This window comes from Sander lucioperca, chromosome 2 (assembly GCF_008315115.2).
Source record: "Sander lucioperca isolate FBNREF2018 chromosome 2, SLUC_FBN_1.2, whole genome shotgun sequence".
Lineage (NCBI taxonomy): Eukaryota > Metazoa > Chordata > Actinopteri > Perciformes > Percidae > Sander > Sander lucioperca.
Genome location: NC_050174.1, coordinates 46,734,367 through 46,753,616, shown reverse-complemented (window position 1 = coordinate 46,753,616; position 19,250 = coordinate 46,734,367). Strand labels below are relative to the sequence as shown.

Genomic DNA, 19,250 nt, shown 5'->3' with positions numbered 1-19,250 from the left:
TCCAATTCCGTATTAAAAAACTGCATTAGACCAGTCACGAAACCAACAAGATAACTTTGTTTTTAAAGTAGATAAACATTAAGAAAATAAATCCAGAAATATTTGTCCTTCCCCCTAATGTTGATACAACAAAGTAGATGCTAGATACTAGCACTCACCCAGTGCATCTTTGACTGTTTGAATGAAGGTGAAGTTGTAGCCTGGGGTTTGTGTTTGACCAATTAGTGAGGACTTTTGGGGGGACAGTAACTTTATTTAAACACTGATAGGTTCCTGAGTTTCTGAAATAGTTCCTGGCCCATTAGAAAGTACTACACCCATGGAGCATCCTGGTAACAAAATGGTTAAGATACATACCATGTAATTGCTATGTCCCGGTTTGGTTCTGTACTCCATCTTCTGTTTGTATGACGGGTGTGTACTGCGGCCATCAATTGAAACAGACCTCAGCACTCGCGGACTTATCAGACAACTTTTTTTTATTTTTTTTTATATATGTATATAGCATATTAGAACTGTGCACCTTACCTTGCACTACGTATTTGATTCCATGTTGTTACATTTCTTTTACGTACATGTAGGCACTGGATAAATTAGTTGCTTTTAATCTCGTTATACATGTGTATAGTGACAATAAAAGGCATTCTATTCTATTCTATTCTATTCTATTCTATTCTATCATGGAACTGCACGAGCAACGCACAGTTCAAATTAATAAACAAGAGATTGATTATTGCTGTTTGTGAGTTCACTAAAATATAAAACTGTTTTCTACACAGTTATCAGGAAAAAGGCAGTGGGGCTTTTGCTTGTCAGAGAATCGGCACAAGTCATTATGGTAATGCTAATTTAGCTAACTTTAGCTATCAAAAATAACAGTCTGTGGTTAGGAAAAACTAGGATTGCCGCTATTTGTTATAAATCAACCTCTGATTAGGGATATATGATACCACTGTCAGCTAATCTCATTCAGATGTACAGCAGGGATACAGTAGTGCACAGAATCCCCATGGTTACCACACATTGATCAGCCGGCATTCACTCGTGGAGAGTTGTCAGCCGGTCTATTCACATGAGGAGTGTAGTGAGACCCCGCGGATCCACGCGTCTACACAGACAAAGTGACGCTCCCCGTGTGAAAAGCCCTTAACGCAGTCAGAGTTTTCTGGGAGCAACGTCTAGTGGACATCAGAGGTAGTGCAGTATAAGACACTCAAGTATAACTGTACGTACACACCACCGCCGACTTGAGCTGCAAAGAAGCTCTGGCCGCCCTGTCAAGGACGCTTGTCAAAAAGTACAGGGAAGCTGTTTGACGCTTTGGCCACTCTGACGTAGCAGCATTCTATGTTCGATCATGGAAAAAGCACAAGCAGCCACTGCACGGCCAATACATTGACACTAGAAACCTTTTATAAATTACATATATAATGACAGAATTTGTATTGGTTGTTGGTCGCAGCGGTGTCTGTTAGCAGTTAACTCGCTCATTAGCCGCTGAACCGCAGCAGAATGCAGGCAGAGCGAGCAGCCGCCAACTGTTGATCCGTGCAGGACTTCACCGTGAGCGAACAATTTAGAGACGATGCGACCGGCAGGTAACGTTAACTGGTCCCTATACGCAAATATCATAAATGATAGGGAACCCAGCAACGGCGATGATGAGCTTTTCCTACTTTTTCTCGGAACTAATGTTCTGGTAGGAACGAAAGTTTGCATCGTATGTTTCTCCGGAATCAGCCAGCGCGAAGGACGTCTATATTCCGATTGGTTGCTGGCGTTTGCCGCTGCTTGCCGCTGAACCGCATCATAGCTCATTACCATAAAGTTGACCTACTTTCAACTTTCTGATTGACGCTATGGTCGGTCAAAACGCCCAAAACACGACGGCGACAGATTTGCCACTTCTTGCAGCTAAGAGAAGCCAGCTTCCATTGAAAATGAATGACTTCCAGTATCTTTAGAAGCTCAAGTCGACGGCGGTGTGTACGTACAGTAAGCTTCAACACTCCACAGGTTCACTCAACTTTGTTTAATATTTTTGTAATTACACCTCGTGGTTATGCCAAACACCCCTTCTTTCCATTTCTTATTGGTCCAGTCCAAGAGAAGATGGAGATGCTGTCCCTCCCATTGGCCAACGAGCGTCGGCCCTGCGTGCTGGTTGGTCGGGACAACATGGCACTCCCTGCCAGTCTGATTAGTCAGATTGGGTATCGCTGCCACCCGTCGCTCTACACTGAGGGAGACCCGGGAGAGAAGGTGGAGCTGGTGGCAGGTAAAACAACAGAACACCTGTCTAGACGTAGAGCATTACATTTTACACGTAAATAAAACGTGAAAAGTGAATACAGTGCACAAGGTAGTAAATAAGCAGTGATTTTAGATACATCATCAAGGCTTTTCACACTGCATATTGTTAGCCCAGGGCTATCCTTACCTTTAACTTAGCCCCTTTTTTACACACACATTGTTTACCCAGGGTTAGTCTGGATCAGCATAAGTACATTTCCAGGATAAAGACTGACTTCTGTCGCGTGATGTCCCTCATCTTCTGCTCTCTGTGTGTGGCTGTTCTCAAAATCCCTATGGGAGACAACAACAAACTTCGAGCTAGCAAGCCACATTCTAAAAATGGCAGGTTTTGAAGAAAATGTGGATCGTGCAATAAGGCAAGCCTGCTTGGTTCTTTCAGTGAATGATTGTAAAGATTTTCAAAGAATATGTTTACGGAATATATTATCTAACTGGGACGTTTTGGGAACGATTGGCGGGGATTGCTGTTGAAGAAGTACACATGGCGATATGGTAAGAGCAAATAGAGAGGCGAAGTCCCTCCCCTTCTGATGGACCACCATGGGACCTTATTACAGAAAAAATATGTACTGTAGTGAATCGGGAGAATTTTTTGATCCTGTTTGAATTGAGCCATGAGTTGCACATATGATGTCGTCAGTTTCAAAGATCATTTTCCGAGTCAAGAAAGTCTCAGTTTGTCGTAAAACTGTTAACTGGAAGTATAAGGCTTCCTGCACACTGCCTGCGTGGCATGAGCGTGGCGTTTCTGTTGCATGTCAGTTGCGTGGTGGCTGCGTGGTGTTTTCTATGTCTTTGCACACCAGAAACGTGTCTGACGCAGCGCTGCTGCTGCTAGCCTTGTCTGTACACATGTATGTTTCCCATTGATAAAATTGGAAAATAAAATTAATGGAAATAATGGCGTATTCTTTATTTTGTCAATATTTTTGTGTGATTACAGCAAAGACAATGTAGGCAGTATTGACAGCAAAATAGGCTACAGAATATTTCGTTCTGTATTGACAGGTGCAATATTTGAAAATCGATAATTATTATTTTTTTAAATTACATTTATATCTGTATTTATGTCAAAACATAGAGACTTTCAAACATCAAAATGTCATTTATTAAATGTATCTGTGTCACAATGACATACAGTATAAACATTTGTATTCTGTTTTGCCTGGAAAAGCTTCCAACACGCTTGCGTGTCGCGTGAAAAATAGGCGTCGGTCCTATTTCTAGCATGCATGCATTTTCGCCTGGACGTGCGTGTCACGCAAGCAGTGTGCAAGCTCTAACCTGTTAACATGGGAGCCAAAAAAAAACGGACACGCCACGAAGCTGACACGCTCACGCCACGCAGGCAGTGTGCAGGAGGCCTAAGACTGTGAAATTACGTAAATAGAAAGACTAACACTTCAAAGTCGAATGGGTGATGTCTCGCTAAAGCTACAATGCTTCTGTGTTTCGTATCTGGATGTAAAGTTACTCACACAAGCAGCGGATCTTGCTCGTTCTTTTGCTTCATGGCTGATAAAAAGTCGCTGGATAAGTAAGATAACATACATTCTGGGATAGGAATTAAAAATGCTCTGGGTTGTTTGCATTTCTTTAAACCAATCACACTCGTCATGGGCGGCGCTAAACTCCAGACGCAGCGATGTTGGCTCTGCAATATACTGTAGTCTCGGGGAGGAACGTGTTACAGTGTGTGAAAAGCCCTTTCCTGTTCTTAAATTTGTTGTCATGGTAACACAATTGCTAGGAAGGTCATTAAACACAAAACTGTCTGGAAGAGTTAAAAGAGGGTCAGACATACTGATATTTGTGTGTGTGTGTGTGTGTGTGTGTGTGTGTGTGTGTGTGTGTGTGTGTGTGTGTGTGTGTGTGTGTGTGTGTGTGTGTGTGTGTGTGTGTGTGTTCAGGTTCAGGTGTTTTCATGACACGAGGTCAGCTGATGAACTGTCACCTGTGTGCCGGAGTCAAACACAAGGTGCTGCTCAGGAGATTGCTGGCTACGTTCTTTGACAGGTGAGCTGGACACTGTTTTCAGAGATCCTGGACGTGGTTAGCCTAGCTTAGCATATAGACTGGGAGCAGAGGGAAACTATTAGCCTGAATCTGTTGAAAGTTCAAAAATACACCTCTAAAGCTCGCTTACATGCTCAGAGAAAGGTTTAAAATGAATTGTTCATGTTCTCTGATGGCATCCTGAAGTGGGCCATCAGAAATGACAGATGCATATAATTGCTTATAAAATCTTGTTAATGTGAAACATGCCCAAACAGATGTGAACAAAAATGAAGCCAATATATCCTGAATACGGGCACCGCCATGTTGCTAATTTGAAACCCGAGTCTGACGTTTCACCTCGTTTTTATAGCATCAAATAAGTAAGTAAAACCAAATTTATCAGAAGAGGCCTACTTTGATTTTTGAACTTGGAGGGGGCGGGATTTATGTCCTATACCGCAGCCAGCCACCAGGGGCGGTCCAGATGTTTTGCCATCACTTTTGGGGAGCTGTATTGTTGTCCATCATTATATACAGTCTATGGTTGTGATAGATCTGTGTATTTTAGATATGGGCAGTAAGCTGTTAGCCTATCTGATTGGATGAATAGTTTAACCTCCACCAAATAGTCAACAAAGCTGAAATATTATCTACCTGTAAACATGCCTAACATAAAAAAGAGGCTATACATTATCAACCGTATGTCACATACAGACGGTCTGACATCATCAGACGTCATGTGACATCAGGCTGTGTTATATATTCCAGAACATTCTGACTCTCAACCAGCTGCTGTTTTACATAACTGCTCTGTCACATCATTGTCTGGGTGAAAGGGAGGGGGGTAATCTAAAGCTCAGTATAGGTGCTGATTGGGTTGTTATGGTATCCATAGAAACACTCTGGCCAATAGCTGTGGGACAGGGATCCGCTCCTCTACCAATGATCCGAGCCGAAAGCCTCTGGACAACCGAGTGTTAAACACCGTCAAACGTAGGACACACACACACACACGTGCACACACACACGCACGCACATGCGCACACACACACACACACACACACACACACACACACACACACATGGATGTATGTCTTTTTACTGTATTTTGTAAATATTGAGACATTTCCCTCCCCCCCTCCTCCTCCTCCTCTTCCTCCTCCTCCTCAGTCTACTGTCAGAACTTTGCTCCTAATTTTAAGGAGAGTGAGATGAATGTCATTGCGGCCGACATGTGTACCAACGCCCGAAGAGTCCGTAAACGTTGGCTCCCCAAGATCCAGTCTCTCCTTCCCGACAGCCTCCCTACCTCCTCCCACCCCCGCAAGGCTAAGAGGGGAGGAGGAGGTCAGGGTGGAGGAGGTCAGGGAGGGGAAGTGGCGGTGCAGCGCAGCTGCAGCCCCTTCGAGCTGGACCTGCGGCAGCTCGGCGCGTCCTACCTTGGACTGGAGGCTCCGCTGTACGCCGAGCGACGCGAAAGGGAGGCAGCGGGGGAGAAAGAAAGAGAGAAGGAGGCCCCAGCCGCCCTCCTGCCGCACCTGCAGTTCGCCGTGTCCCGTGGGGCAGGAGCAGGAGCAGGTGGGGGTCAGGCGGAGGAAGAGCTGATGGGTGGTGAGGCAGACGGGGGAGGGAGGCTACAGACTGATCAAACCCCAGACCTCCCAGTCTCCCTGTCCTCCTCCGCTTCTTCCTCCTCCTCCTCCTCACACCCCTCCCCTCAGCCTGCAGAGCCCGCTCCTCCTCACAGGGGATTGGCTGACACAGAAGAGAGGGGGGCGGAGGCTCTGGAAGACAGCCAATAAGCTTTCTATTGCATCTGCCTACCTGTATGTAAATAACACAATAGCTACCTGTCCCCCCCCCAATCTCTCTGTCTGCCTCTACCTGGGACAGAAAGTCCTCCTGTCTACCTTTCTGTCTGCCTCTACCTAGGTAAGACAGTTATCCTGTCTGCCTGTCTCTACCTGGGACAGACAGTCCTCCTTTCTTCCTGTCTGTCTCTACCCGTCTGTCTGCTTCTACCTGGGACAGACAGTCCTCATTTGTCCCTGTCTGTCTCTTCCCCTACCTCACTACCTGTCCACCTGTCTACCTCTCTGCCCCATAGTTTGTCTACCTTTCTGTTTGACCTACCTCTGTCTGTCTGTCTGCTCCTTTACCTGTCTGTCCTCCTGTCTGTCTGTCTGTCTGCTCGGCTCAGCTGCATGTTAACAGCCTCCTGCAGTCCAGCACACAGGCCTATAGCAAAAGGACTGATGATGATGATAATATTCAATCTGATAACGACAATAAAGCTTCTTAATAATCAGATTAATGTCTTTGTGTTTTCTGTATGATCTGAACTGAAACTTTTAAAAGTGTGGACCTCCTGATGTTTCCTACAGCGCCACCCTCAGGACAAACTGCACATGTTCAGATAGAACAGATAAATCAGTAGATTGTCTCTGTAATGAACTATGCAGCCTGAAGGGGGCACTAAAAAGACTTCAAATTCTTTTGAATACAGTTTCAGGAAATCTGTCTTTTACTTCAGACTGATTATTTGCTTAGCTTATATAAAAAATAAAGAAACGTCAGATAATGGCTGATTCATCCTGCAGACGTCCTGCACTGTGTTTAACCTTCTGCTTTAACACCATGGACAGACCTGAGCAGAGTTCAGACCCGCAGGGCGTGTGTGACACGTTTTACAAAGGTGAGTAGCCTATCCCTTCTGGTATATGGGATTATTTGAAAATATGTATTACAGTTTTTCTTGATTGCTTTGACCTGCTTAAAGAAACTGGGATCCACTCGGTTTTCATCATCACTGTCTCAGCAGAGCAGAAGACACCTCTTGCAAATGTGTTAACCCTTTCTCGTTGGATTGACACATTTTCACCACCCTTTTGCAGGACAGTTAACAAGGATGTCATTCAAGCAGTCCAAACTCCATTGTTAGCTATGGTAACCAACAGAAACCATCTGTTCCTAACTATTATAAACTACCTAGATCAGTATGAAGTCACTGAAGCGCCTGTTTGACACTCCTTCACACAAATCTTCAATTAGCAATCAGTCTGCAGGCCTTAAAGGTGCAGCGTCTGTGTTGTTCTTTGCCAACAGGGATGGAAGAGGTCAAAGGCAGATGAGAGTGAGAGGAAGAGGTAGAGGGGTCAGAAGAAGAGGAGTCCGAGTGCGAGGTGGAGGTGTAGTTGGAAGGGCTCAGGTTTCTGATGAAATTCGGGCAACTGTTATTGATCACGTTATCAATCATGGCCATGTGGCCCCATCATCAAGACAGAAGAGACTGAGTATCAATAGTGGCTATTTCTTATACTCTACAGTAATAGATGTTTATACTTTACTGTGAGAGATTTTATTTTTATTTTCCTAATTTCTTATACTCTAATAGATTTTATTTTGGTTTACATGTATTTTGTGTAATATTTACAGTATTTCAGTTTTCAGCCACAGTTTGAAATAAAAATCAATGGAATCAATAAAATTTGCATCAAAGCATTTCTGATTCTGGATCCAATTCTTTGCAAGAAGGCAAATTTGACAACAAATGGCACTGGCATGAAAGCTGCATACAATAATAGGCTACAATGACAAGCAATGGTGCACTGATTCGCACTGAGTGCTGTATTTTGTTGTCCACTGTGTAATGGTTGATTGGAATAGCTCATACACTTGTTTGCAAGTTGTGTTGTTTGAAGGCAAAATTTGCTTTTGTTGCATATTTTAAACGTTTTGGCACGGTTTTGCAAACAAAATGTGTATTTTGACCATGAGTGCCACTGTTTCGGCCTGTGTGTTAACTGTTTGAAAATGTGGAGTTTGAGTTGACTGCTGCATCAAAGAAAATAATGGACAGTATATATTTTCCATCCCAGTATCACGCCTAAGCGTGTAATAGGCTACACCCGCTGGTCCATTGGGTTTGGCGTGTCAGTGTCAAGTTTTACCTTGCCGAGGCGTGAACATTACACACATTATGAAGGTGCTATACCAGCAGGGTGTCTCAGTCGACTCCTTACCATGCTGTCTGCTGGAGAGACAGGGACATCACCAGGGCATGAAGTTAACTTTTTTGACCACCAGCCACTGTGGCAGGTGGATTTTTAAATCCACCTGCCACAGGGACTTTTTACCAGCCAGTTTTTTTTTTTTTTGCGTCATAAAGGTGAAAAACAGGAATTGCTGTGTCTCTATGATCCTATCCTGTCCTATTGATGGTAGCCTACTCGTGGACATTGCGCCGTCATCACGTGCTGTAGTATGGGGGCCCGTCTTGATAATCCTGCATAGGGGCCAGGTGTTGGCTCGTTACGCCACAGCATATAAGAGATGAGATGACTGACAAAATCAGGAGTAGCCTACGCGCACCACAACAACAACCAAACACTGGTGAATGCGCACCATAACACAAGAATTTTTTTTTGTATAGTTCTTAAAAATAAAAAAATAAATAAAAAGGAAACTTGCTTTGGGGAGAATAATACTTATTACTATTAATTCATTACTCTGGGCTGAGATTTCCTAGGAACCTTACCAAAAAGGCTCAGGATGCTGCAAATGTTGGTAAAATATGAAAATGGCTGGTGGATTTAAGATACAAAATAAGAATGTATTGAATGAATCAAATATGAACATATCTGTCATTGTCAGTGGCTTGTTAATCTTTACATTGTTAGTTAATTTCCTATCCTGGCCTGGGACACACATTCATACGGTTTAATAAAGTACTTGTTGGACTTTAACTTATCATTGCACTTACAATAACGAGAGTAGCTGTCCTCAATTTAGGTCATCCTGTACGTCTCATCTGCGTTTTTTCCTGCATCCACCGTGTGCGTTTGTGTGTGATTGTGTGTGTGTCTGTGCGTGTGTTTGTGTGTGATTGTGTGTGTGTGTGTCCATGTGTGTTTGTGTGTGATTGTGTGTGTGTGTGTCCATGTGTGTTTGTGTGTGATTGTGTGTGCGCGTCAGTCGCGGGGGAAACGGAGCAGCCTCGCGCGCTGCAGAGAGCCGACAGATTGAAACAGCAGCCGCTGACTTTATAGTGAAAAAAACGTTACAGCGTACATTGATGTTAAAATGTATACATGTTTTACGGACGGTCTGAAATGTTTTACACGGTCTTTCGCTGTATGTTTTGTTGGTAAATGTGAGATGTTCGAGTCACACACACGTCTCGTCTTCATATCAGAAACTAGGAAATTAATTTTACCCGTTCTCACTCCCGCTTGGTCAGTGGCTGCACGTGGGACTGCTGGGATTGTGTGAGTAATGAAAATGTGATAGGGGGCCCCGGCTGTCAATCAGTGTCTTCCAGTGATGCGGGCCCCTGATTGGACCAGGCCCATAAGCAACCGCGTACCCTGCTTACAGATAGTTAGGTGTCTGAATCACTCAATTCTCATTGGCTACCCGCCAACGTGGCAGGTAGATTGACAGTTTCACCCGCCAATCACAAAAGTTACCCGCATTTGGCGGGTGGGCGGGTGCCAATTTCATGCCCTGCATCTAACCAAGGGGGTAAGCTTCTCCGCGGACCGCGAACCTCCTATGGCGCCATTTTAATGCTACAAAGCGATCACCCCCCGTTAGCATTCCATTGACTGCCATTCATTTTGACGTCACTTTGACAGAGAATAACTTTACATCTGAAGCGTTTAAAGACTCTATTTGTCCATTGTTTATTTCTAAAGAAACACGACAATGTATAAAAGGCTCCATTACCTTGTACCTCACGTTATGGCTCCGTAGTATACGTTTTTGTAAAAATAGGCTAACGATTGTGTCATAACCACGCGACTTACTGTCGCATAGTAGAGAAATTACCGTATAGTACAGGAGAAGCGCGCAGGCAGTTTCGTCTCACATTAGCTGTTTAAGTGTAATTACTAATGTTAACTAGCATTTTAGTGATCAATAATTAGCCTGTGCCTATGTTATCTCCTTACATATACCTACGCTCTCCGTCTCTGCAAGATTGGGAATGATTGAGATTTCTCTTGGCACAGCTACCAGAAGACTTACAACTTTCAGACACGTTGCTCACGTCACATTTACGTTGTCTCTCTCAGTTGGAGGCTGCGCAGTAACGCTCAGCGCTCACCGGAAAAGTGCTTCTAACGGCCTTCACTGGTCTCCATCCAAAGCAACGGGATCTGTTGGTCCATTCTTATATACAGTCTATGCATCTAACCGACATAGTTAATACATTGCTGCGATGTATTTCCATCATAATAAGACGTCCAGACGCTCATTAAACAACGCTTCAGAATGACCCGCGATCAATTGCAGATGAAGCAATCTTTTGCATACGTCATGGCAACGTATGTGTACTTACTGGGTATGTATGTTGTCTCTATTGTACAGTATGTGTCTATATGGCCAATAAAACCGATTGTGATTCTTATATATATTTTAAATTTTTTGGTACCACGGTTGTTAAAGTTTTTTAAAGGTTAGAGAATGTAAAGAATAACGTTAGGGGAACGTTCCCTAAAGGTTCCGGAAAGGTTACAACGATAAGGGAACAATAGGGGAACGTTCCCTAAAACTTTCCATGGGAACCAAAACCTAACCAAAAACATAACCTCCACTCTTGTCCACCGCGCTGTTTTACGCAAACATAGCTCTACTCTGCAAATAGCGATTTTTTTTTACAAACAAGCTAAAACAAAAGCTGTCGGTTCGTAGTCTAACTGTTTATCTTGGTTTGCCGGGAATCTTGAAATTTGGACAACTTCTTATAAACTTAACTGCTGGCTGAACGAACCATCCTCTCCGCTGGAGCGGTAAATCTATGGATGTATTATAAGACCAAAACAGATGCATGTGGCTACTTAATATGCACGTGAATGACGCGATCGTTATGTTCACGTTCTTCATTCTTGATGATGATGCTGGTTGTATTATTTTGCAACAGCATCGTTTCATTGCAAATGAGGCATACATGACGAATGCATAGTCTGCTTATCAGTCCATTCATCATTAAAGCTGGGCTTTTCCACATCAACTTTTTGCTTCAGCCTCTTTGACAGTGACATTTTTACCTGACAAAATCCGTTTCTTTCTGCAAGCATTTTCCACCACTCAGGACGCTGCATACTACAACCATGTTTCCCTAATCACAGACTTTAACCATCACTCGTCAGTGAACTGCCTCCTAGTCTGAGATCTTTTTCTAGTTAAAGAGCCAGTTATCATTATGGAGTTTCCATGTTTTTTTAGGAGTTTGCTCACACTAATACATGTAAAAAAAATATGGCATTAATTCAGTAAGAAAGTGAAAATTTCGAACAAGAATACGTATTAGGTATAAATTCATTTTTTTATTTGAAAGTCTGGCCCCCGGAGTGTCTGCTTAGAAAAATTCTGGCCCTTGGAAAAATGTAGTTGATGACCCCTGCTCTACATCCTTTTTCTAGTTCCACAAACACATTCACTGCCCTCTGCCCGGTTAAACCACTTCCAGTTTTAGAAACAATTATTAACCAAATGGTTGATTACACACATTTGATGCATAAGCTCAGCTAAAAACACCGAATCCGTCAGAAGAACGTTAGCGATCCGTTCCGGTCGTACGGCAGACTAAGTAGAAGAAGGGAAGAAGAGAAAGACAGAAAGAAAAAGTCTTGGCCTTGTTTTCACAAAGTCAAGATAATTATCCCTATATAGTTCATATAGTATATATATATATATATAGTGTATATATATATATACTATATATACACACTATATATATATATACACACTATATATATATATATATATATATATATATATATATATATATATATATATATATATATAGTGTATATATATATATATATATACTATATATACACACTATATATATATATATATATACATATATATACATATATGTATACATATATATATGTATATATATATATATATACATATACATATATATACAGTATACATATACATATATACATATATATATACACATATATATACATATATATACACATATATATATTTTATATATTTATATATTATATATTTATATATTATATATATGTATATATATACTATGACTATATAGTATATATATAGTATATATTTGTTCACTATACAGCACTGTTGTGTATATTTATCTATCTTCAACAACATATATAAAACATATACAACACCTTATATCATTCAACCTTAATCTGTTCTTTAATACACTCATTTTGCACCCTTGTTTCAGAATCCATATCACCCAACACATCCAGAAACACTATGAATAAATAATACCTTTCACAGATGAACCCACAGTTTATTTAAATACCGAATCCAACCGATGCATTGGATTTTCAGTTATGTGTGCACATAACCTTTAAATGGCCATGTAGTTGGTATGCGCTACACATACCTCCGGTCGCACGGCAGACTGTCCTGGTGGTGGTCCGTGGTTCCGGTTCGGTTCGATGTCTTTGCCGCCCGACTAGAAGTCGTGATTGTCTGAACGATCCAACTCGAGACCCAGAAATCTCACAATGGATCAGCTGTTTAGCATATCCGGCGATCCTGGCGAGTTCCTTAAGAGATCTTTGGACTTTAATGTAGAGTCTTTTAACCAGACCTCCATCAGGCTAATGCGCTGCGACAAAGGGACAACTTGCTCAGATGCATGTTCTGGACTGGCAATAAATCAATGTCCAATACATTAAAGATCTTTGGGGGCGCTGACCCATTTATTTAATGACGGTGCATGCGCACCGTCGCACAGGTATATATTACACTTTGTCCATTTCATTTCAGGTAACTTTCATTCTGCTTTCCATTGAAACACTAATAAAACAATACCACTGACACAGTAAAAAGCTGTTTGCTTTCCCCTTTGCCACACACCTGTACATGTGGCTGTTGATGACCTTTATGCATTTCCTGTGTCAATGCTCCACCCAGTGATCAAACACTAAACTGCATATACATTCATGTCCCCAACGTACTATATAAAACAAGCCACAAAGTTACATTATGGCTCCAACAACTTTTATATTGTTTCTATTCTATTGAATGTTTGAGCTGCTGTAAGAAGGGGATTTCCCCAGTGTAGGATCAATAAAGTTTATCTTCTCTTATTAGGAGCTCAGTCTTGACAGTGCTGTCTTTCAGATTAATACATTCTCTCAAGAAGAAGTTAAGTACACATTTTCAGTACTTGTACTATTTTTTCATCCCACTTTCTACTTCTACTCCACTGTATTTATCTGACAGCTATAATCACGTCGCAAGTCTCAGCCTCAGAGCCTCAGTTGTTACTTGAATATAAAAGTTTATTACAACACAAATCTGATATCAGAGAAGCTCTTGGTACAGCTCGTATCCATGGACACAGATTTACCAAAAACTTAAAGTAACATCACATTCACTCAACTTTATAGTGTATCCTCAGGTAAAGAGAGTCAGCTGATGCCAGGAATCATAGCATGTTTCTAGCTCAACAGTTTAAATGTTTTTAATCAAAGAGATGAAATCAGACAAATGAATGTTTAGTGTTTGAGTCTGAGACAAATTTGCTTCACAGTGCAGAGTGTTTGTGATGGTGAACAGACTGAACTTTGATTTCAGCAGCTGATCTTCAGTCAGTGTTTCTGTCCACAGGTGAGACTCAGTCCTGCAGAGGACACAGAGACACTGAGGAATCAGGGCAGACCCTAAACCCAGGATAAAGAGGTTGAGTGAATGTGGTGTTGAAGGTATGGAGGTGGATCAGTGAGTCAGAGGAGACTGTGTAGAAGGACAGAGTGCCAGCAGGACAGTCCACATACACTGCTACTCTGTTAGAGACAGAGCAGGAAGTGAGAGCTGTTCTTCTCTTATTGTGCCAGACAGAGTAACCATCATCAGAGCACTTCAGACTCCAGGACTGATCATTCCATCCAAACAAAGTGTTTACGGTCTCCTCTCCCTCTGATTCCTCTGTAACTCACTGATATATCAACCCTTCCTCTCCTCTCGACCTCCCAGTAACAGCGACCAGTCAGACCATTTCTACACAGCAGCTGAGGACAGGTGTCAAATCTGTCTGGATGATCAGGATATGACTGATTTTCCTCATTTGTCACCTTCCTGTTGTCAGACAGTTTGACGTCTCCATTTACTGTGTTTGTGTCCAGTTCCAGTTCACAGACATCTGATGGAGAGAACAAGACACAATACAGCTTCAGGTTATCATCTGTTGATTTATTAACAACTTTACTGACAATTTTCAATAATTGTCAGTAAAGTTCCATTTCCAGCCTGTTTTCCATTTCCACCAGATCACCTGCAGCTCGCTCTAAAACCATGTGTACGCTGGTCTGAAGTCAGTGTGACGTGCACACCTTCTATTTATAGAAATACCAGTTCATGTGTGAAAGTATTTGTGATATTCCTGCGTATGTGTCATACATCTGATCCCAGGTCTCCATTCAGGGAGGAACTGGAAGGCAAATGCACCTCAACTCACTTTATTCTACATCTTTACATATCAACTATGTCATGTTGTGTTTATGGCTTGTAGTTGAACAATGATTTATTAAAAACATCTGGAGAAGAAAATTCATTAACTTATGTCAGAAGTGCAAGTTTACAAGCAGCATTTGAAGGAAACAATGCTCTTCTCTGACATCAGTGACAGTCAAAAGAAATAATGTTAGGCTAGACTGTTGAAATATATTAATTATTTCTGTTGGAGAACTTTGTTCAGTTTGTTGTGTTTGTGGATTTTAAATTGATTGAGTTCTAACATCTTTCCAGCCACAATGACAGAAAACAGATCCTCACTGAAACTCTGGAGAAACTCATCACCGTACTTCAGTCAAGAACATGTAAAAATCTAGTGTAACATGCAGCTGAGTTCTCATGAATCAAACTTTAAATACACTCACACTTCCTCAGACCAGGTCTCAACCACTGCAGTCCACCATGTTCAGTCCTGCAGGAAGAAACAAAGTCAGAACAACTTCATACACCTTCACTCAGATCCTCCATTAAACGTGAACCAGAGTTCATTAGTTTAGTGATAGAGAAACAGTGGGAGAGCTGCTCTTGTCTGTCCAGTTTGCATTTCAACATCCACTTATATCTAACTGTGGCAGTGAACATGAGGCTCCTGTATGCACGTCCAGTTCCACAATAATTGAGATTTATAAAACAGTATCAACGTACGGTTCATGTAACTTTATAATACTGAAAGCACTGCGTCTGCATATATCTGTCTTTGTGCGAACACAGTTTTAGTCGTTAATCTTTGTACACAAGTACTTTTACTTTTATAACATTTCTTTAAAGTTACTGTATTTGAGTACAATATTCTGGTACTCTTTCCACCTCACCCAGTGGAGAGTTACAGTCAGGTAAACATGGACCTCCGGGTACTGATGCCATTGATCTGCATGTACAAACCGACAGACTTTCCCTTTAGTTACCAGCTAACACTAGCTTTGGTTGACTTGGTTGGTTAATGAACACTGAAGATCTTTTAGGCGACCAAACTTTCAATCAACTTTTGATGAAGTGAAACCTGATAGGCAGCTCATCCTACCTACCTGTATACAGAAGGAACTTAAGAAAAATTGTGCTCAAGAAGAATTAGGTTGTGATTATCTGAAATGTTCTTTTTGACTAGGAATAATTTAATTATGGATATATGTAATATGTATCCAGTCAGCTATTAAATGATAAAACAGCTTGTCATAGTGAAAACCCTGTACACATCCTGAGTCTCTCAGACTAGAGGACTGAGCTTCACAGGTTCTCTGACAGCTTACAGCCACTCAACCAAAAAAGGATAAGATAATAAATAATATAAGTAAATAAGACTTCAGAGTGTCAATTTTACAAACACAAACAGCAGTACACTAACCTGAGAGTTTCCAGTGTGCAGTGTGGACTCTTCAGTCCAGCCAACAGCTGCTTCACTCCTGAATCCTGCAAGTTGTTGTTACTCAGGTCCAGCTCTCTCACACTAGAGGACTGGGAGCTGAGAACTGAGGACAGAGCTTCACAGCTTCCCTCTGACAGCTTACAGCCACTCAGCCTGAAGAGGAATCAGCAAAACATAAGAAAACAATTCAGATTTAAGGTGAGAGATGTAACCTAAGAGAATGACTGATTGTTATTTTGCTCTGTTGCAGAACCTCGCCAGTCAGTGACGTTGCACTTGTTTGTTGTTCTTCTCATTGACAGTGCAAACAGGTGCAAACAGCTGAGCATTTCTACATTCACTTATGATTAACTGTCAGAGTGGAAATGAGTCTCCTTTATGTGCGCCCAGCTCCATTAATAAAACAGAATCAGCCATACATACAATTTAAGGGGTCATGTTGATGTTGTTCACCTCTTAAAAATGTAACGCAGTAACGTTTACCCAGAGTACATTTATACTGACCTACTTTTTACTTTGAATGTAACTGAATTTGTACAAATGTATTTTTAAACTAGAACTGCAAGCAGTTATGACGGGGCCCAAGCCACCCACGCCAGTCACCCCCGACACCCCGGGGAGCGTGCGAAAGCGGAACCCGAAGCCGGGCGGCAGGGAGGCAAACGTTGGTAAATATCGAGAGGCGCGAGCTGCGACGTCTGCGGTACGTCGCCGTTGCAAATGTAGCGGTCAACAGTTCACCTCCATGCATATACAGACTACCTTTAACAATGATATACGGATAGGATTGGAGATGAAAAGTTCAACTGACACGTTACCGCGATCAGCTTCGTGGGAAATTAAGAATCAATGCCACCGACATAACCAATCACACTATGACAGACTCTCCACTTAGCACCAACTGCAATGTTTAATTGTAAATGAATGCAGCCTATTGGCAGTCTGGCACACGTGGGTGCTCAGTATTTTCATCGGCGCCTATGAATGGTGTTGATTTTGGATTGAAAAAGTGAGAGAAAAGAGTTGCATTTGTCCACTGTGAAGGTTGTAGAAACTTTGTCAGGTGGGTTAAGAAGTTTGTTTATTGTAAAAAACCAAGGGAGCACGCAAAAGTAAAAACCAAAACCTAACGGTAGGAGGCAAACATCAGTAAATATTGAGAAGTGTGAGCTGCAAGGTCTGTGGTACATTTCCATTGCAAATATCCCATTAACATTGAGTAAAAGGGCCAAAACTCGTCTACGTTGATTATAGCGCCCCCTAATGGCCGATCTTCGCCAAATTTGGTACAGAGCCTCAGAGCGTCATGCCGAACGAGCACCACAAGTTTCGTATTGATTGCATTTACTGTGGCAGAGATATTGCAATTGCAAATTTACCATTTAAATGCATTGAGTTATTGGCCAAAACAAATAAACGTTGCTTATAGCCCCCCCTAAAAGCCAATCTTTGCCAAATTTGGTACAGAGCATCATAGTGGGATGACAATGATCTCAAGTTCTTTGCTGATAACATTTAATTTGGTCGAGATATGATAAGTGTGTGGTAGCTAGCTAGGAAAATTTGGTCGTCAAATGCGCATACTTTAATGTAGCAAAATTCCGACCCCCCTAGATGAGACTTGGACTCTCCCAAAAGGGATGAAAATAATAGTTTGGGGGGTACTGAAAAAAATGTAATAAAATGTAATGTTAGCCTATCCAAAATGGTATGTATTTAAATGCAGTATTACCATTACATACCAACAATTCAGGAAATAATCTAATGAATTTGATTTTCAAACCCTCACTCCCCACTGGGCTGTACCATTTCTCTGGTAGGCCAACGTTCAGACTGTGTTCTCAGTGTTGCCAACTTAGCGACTTTGTTGCTAGATTGTGTAGGTACGAGAGACAGCAGGACACGACCATGGATGTTTTAAGAGGAGGAGAAAGACGCCGCTGAGTTGGCCTGGCCCTGGGCAAGCCAGCCTTCTTTGAGAATTCTTTATCGATCTTTCTCCCTCCCTTAGCAGAACTTTTTCTTTTACTTCAAATATAGGCTACCCAAGTAATAATTATAAATTAATATAAATAGTGAGTAGTGAGTTTGTGATTATTTGGCTGAAGATTTCTATTTCTTTCTATCTACCTTGCTGACACAACCACTAAGCTTTATGTAAATGATTGCGTAATGATGTCATCAATATGCAAATGAGTGTATGACATCTATAAAAATAGAAATAGCTGTACCCCCTGGAGCTCAGGGTATAATTCGAACACTGTTGACAAGCTCCTGAGTCAGCTCTCTCAGACTAGAGGACTTCTAAACCTCATTCACTATTTTAATCTTGTTTACTCAGTCCACTAAATAATTAACATACAAAGAAAATAACATCTCAGAATAACTCAATAACCTGAGTTTCCAGTCTACAGTGTGGACTCTTCAGTCCAGCCGACAGCTGCTTCACTCCTGAATCCTGCAGCTCGTTGTTACTCAGGTCCAGCTCTCTCAGACTAGAGGACTGGGAGTTGAGAACTGAGGACAGAGCTTCACAGCTTCTCTCTGACAGGTTACAGTCACTCAGTCTGAAGAGGAATCAGAAATGCACAAGAAAACAATTACAATCAATGGTTGTTTTTTTTCTGAATGAAGATGAACTCCATTTAATCTGGATAGTTGTGTGTGCACGTACAGAGCTTTGTTGGATGCTTTGACCACTGGCAGCAGCCTCAGAAGAGCCTCCTCTGAAGCAGAGTATTTCTTCAGGTCAAACACATCCAGATCTTTTTCTGATGACAGTAAGATGAAGACCAGAGCTGACCACTGAGCAGAAGAGTTTATCTGTGGAAAGACTTCCTGAACTCAGGGAGTGTTGGATCTGATCCACTAGAGAACGATCATTCAGTTCATTCAGACAGTGGAACAGATTGATGCTTCTCTCTGCAGACAGATTCTCACTGATCTTCTTCTTGATGTCCTTAACTGTTTTCTGATTGGTCTGTGAGCTATTTCCTGTCTGTGTCAGCAGACCTCGTAGGAGACTGATTGGTCTGCAGTGAAATACCGAGGAGGA

General features: G+C 41.8%; 1 protein-coding gene across 1 annotated transcript in view; it reads left to right on the top strand.

The window, feature by feature from the left end:
* Nucleotides 1–6,624, top strand: part of LOC116051633 (nucleus accumbens-associated protein 2-like) — a 17,784-nt gene extending 11,160 nt beyond the window's left edge. Inside the window, exons 6-9 of the mRNA XM_035998880.1 lie at nt 2,102–2,278; nt 4,227–4,332; nt 5,210–5,307; nt 5,485–6,624. Of these exons, the coding sequence (XP_035854773.1) occupies nt 2,102–2,278; nt 4,227–4,332; nt 5,210–5,307; nt 5,485–6,116 (1,013 nt within the window). The 3' untranslated portion in view covers nt 6,117–6,624. The remainder of the gene's footprint in view (nt 1–2,101; nt 2,279–4,226; nt 4,333–5,209; nt 5,308–5,484) is intronic.
* Nucleotides 6,625–19,250: the final 12,626 nt, after the last annotated feature.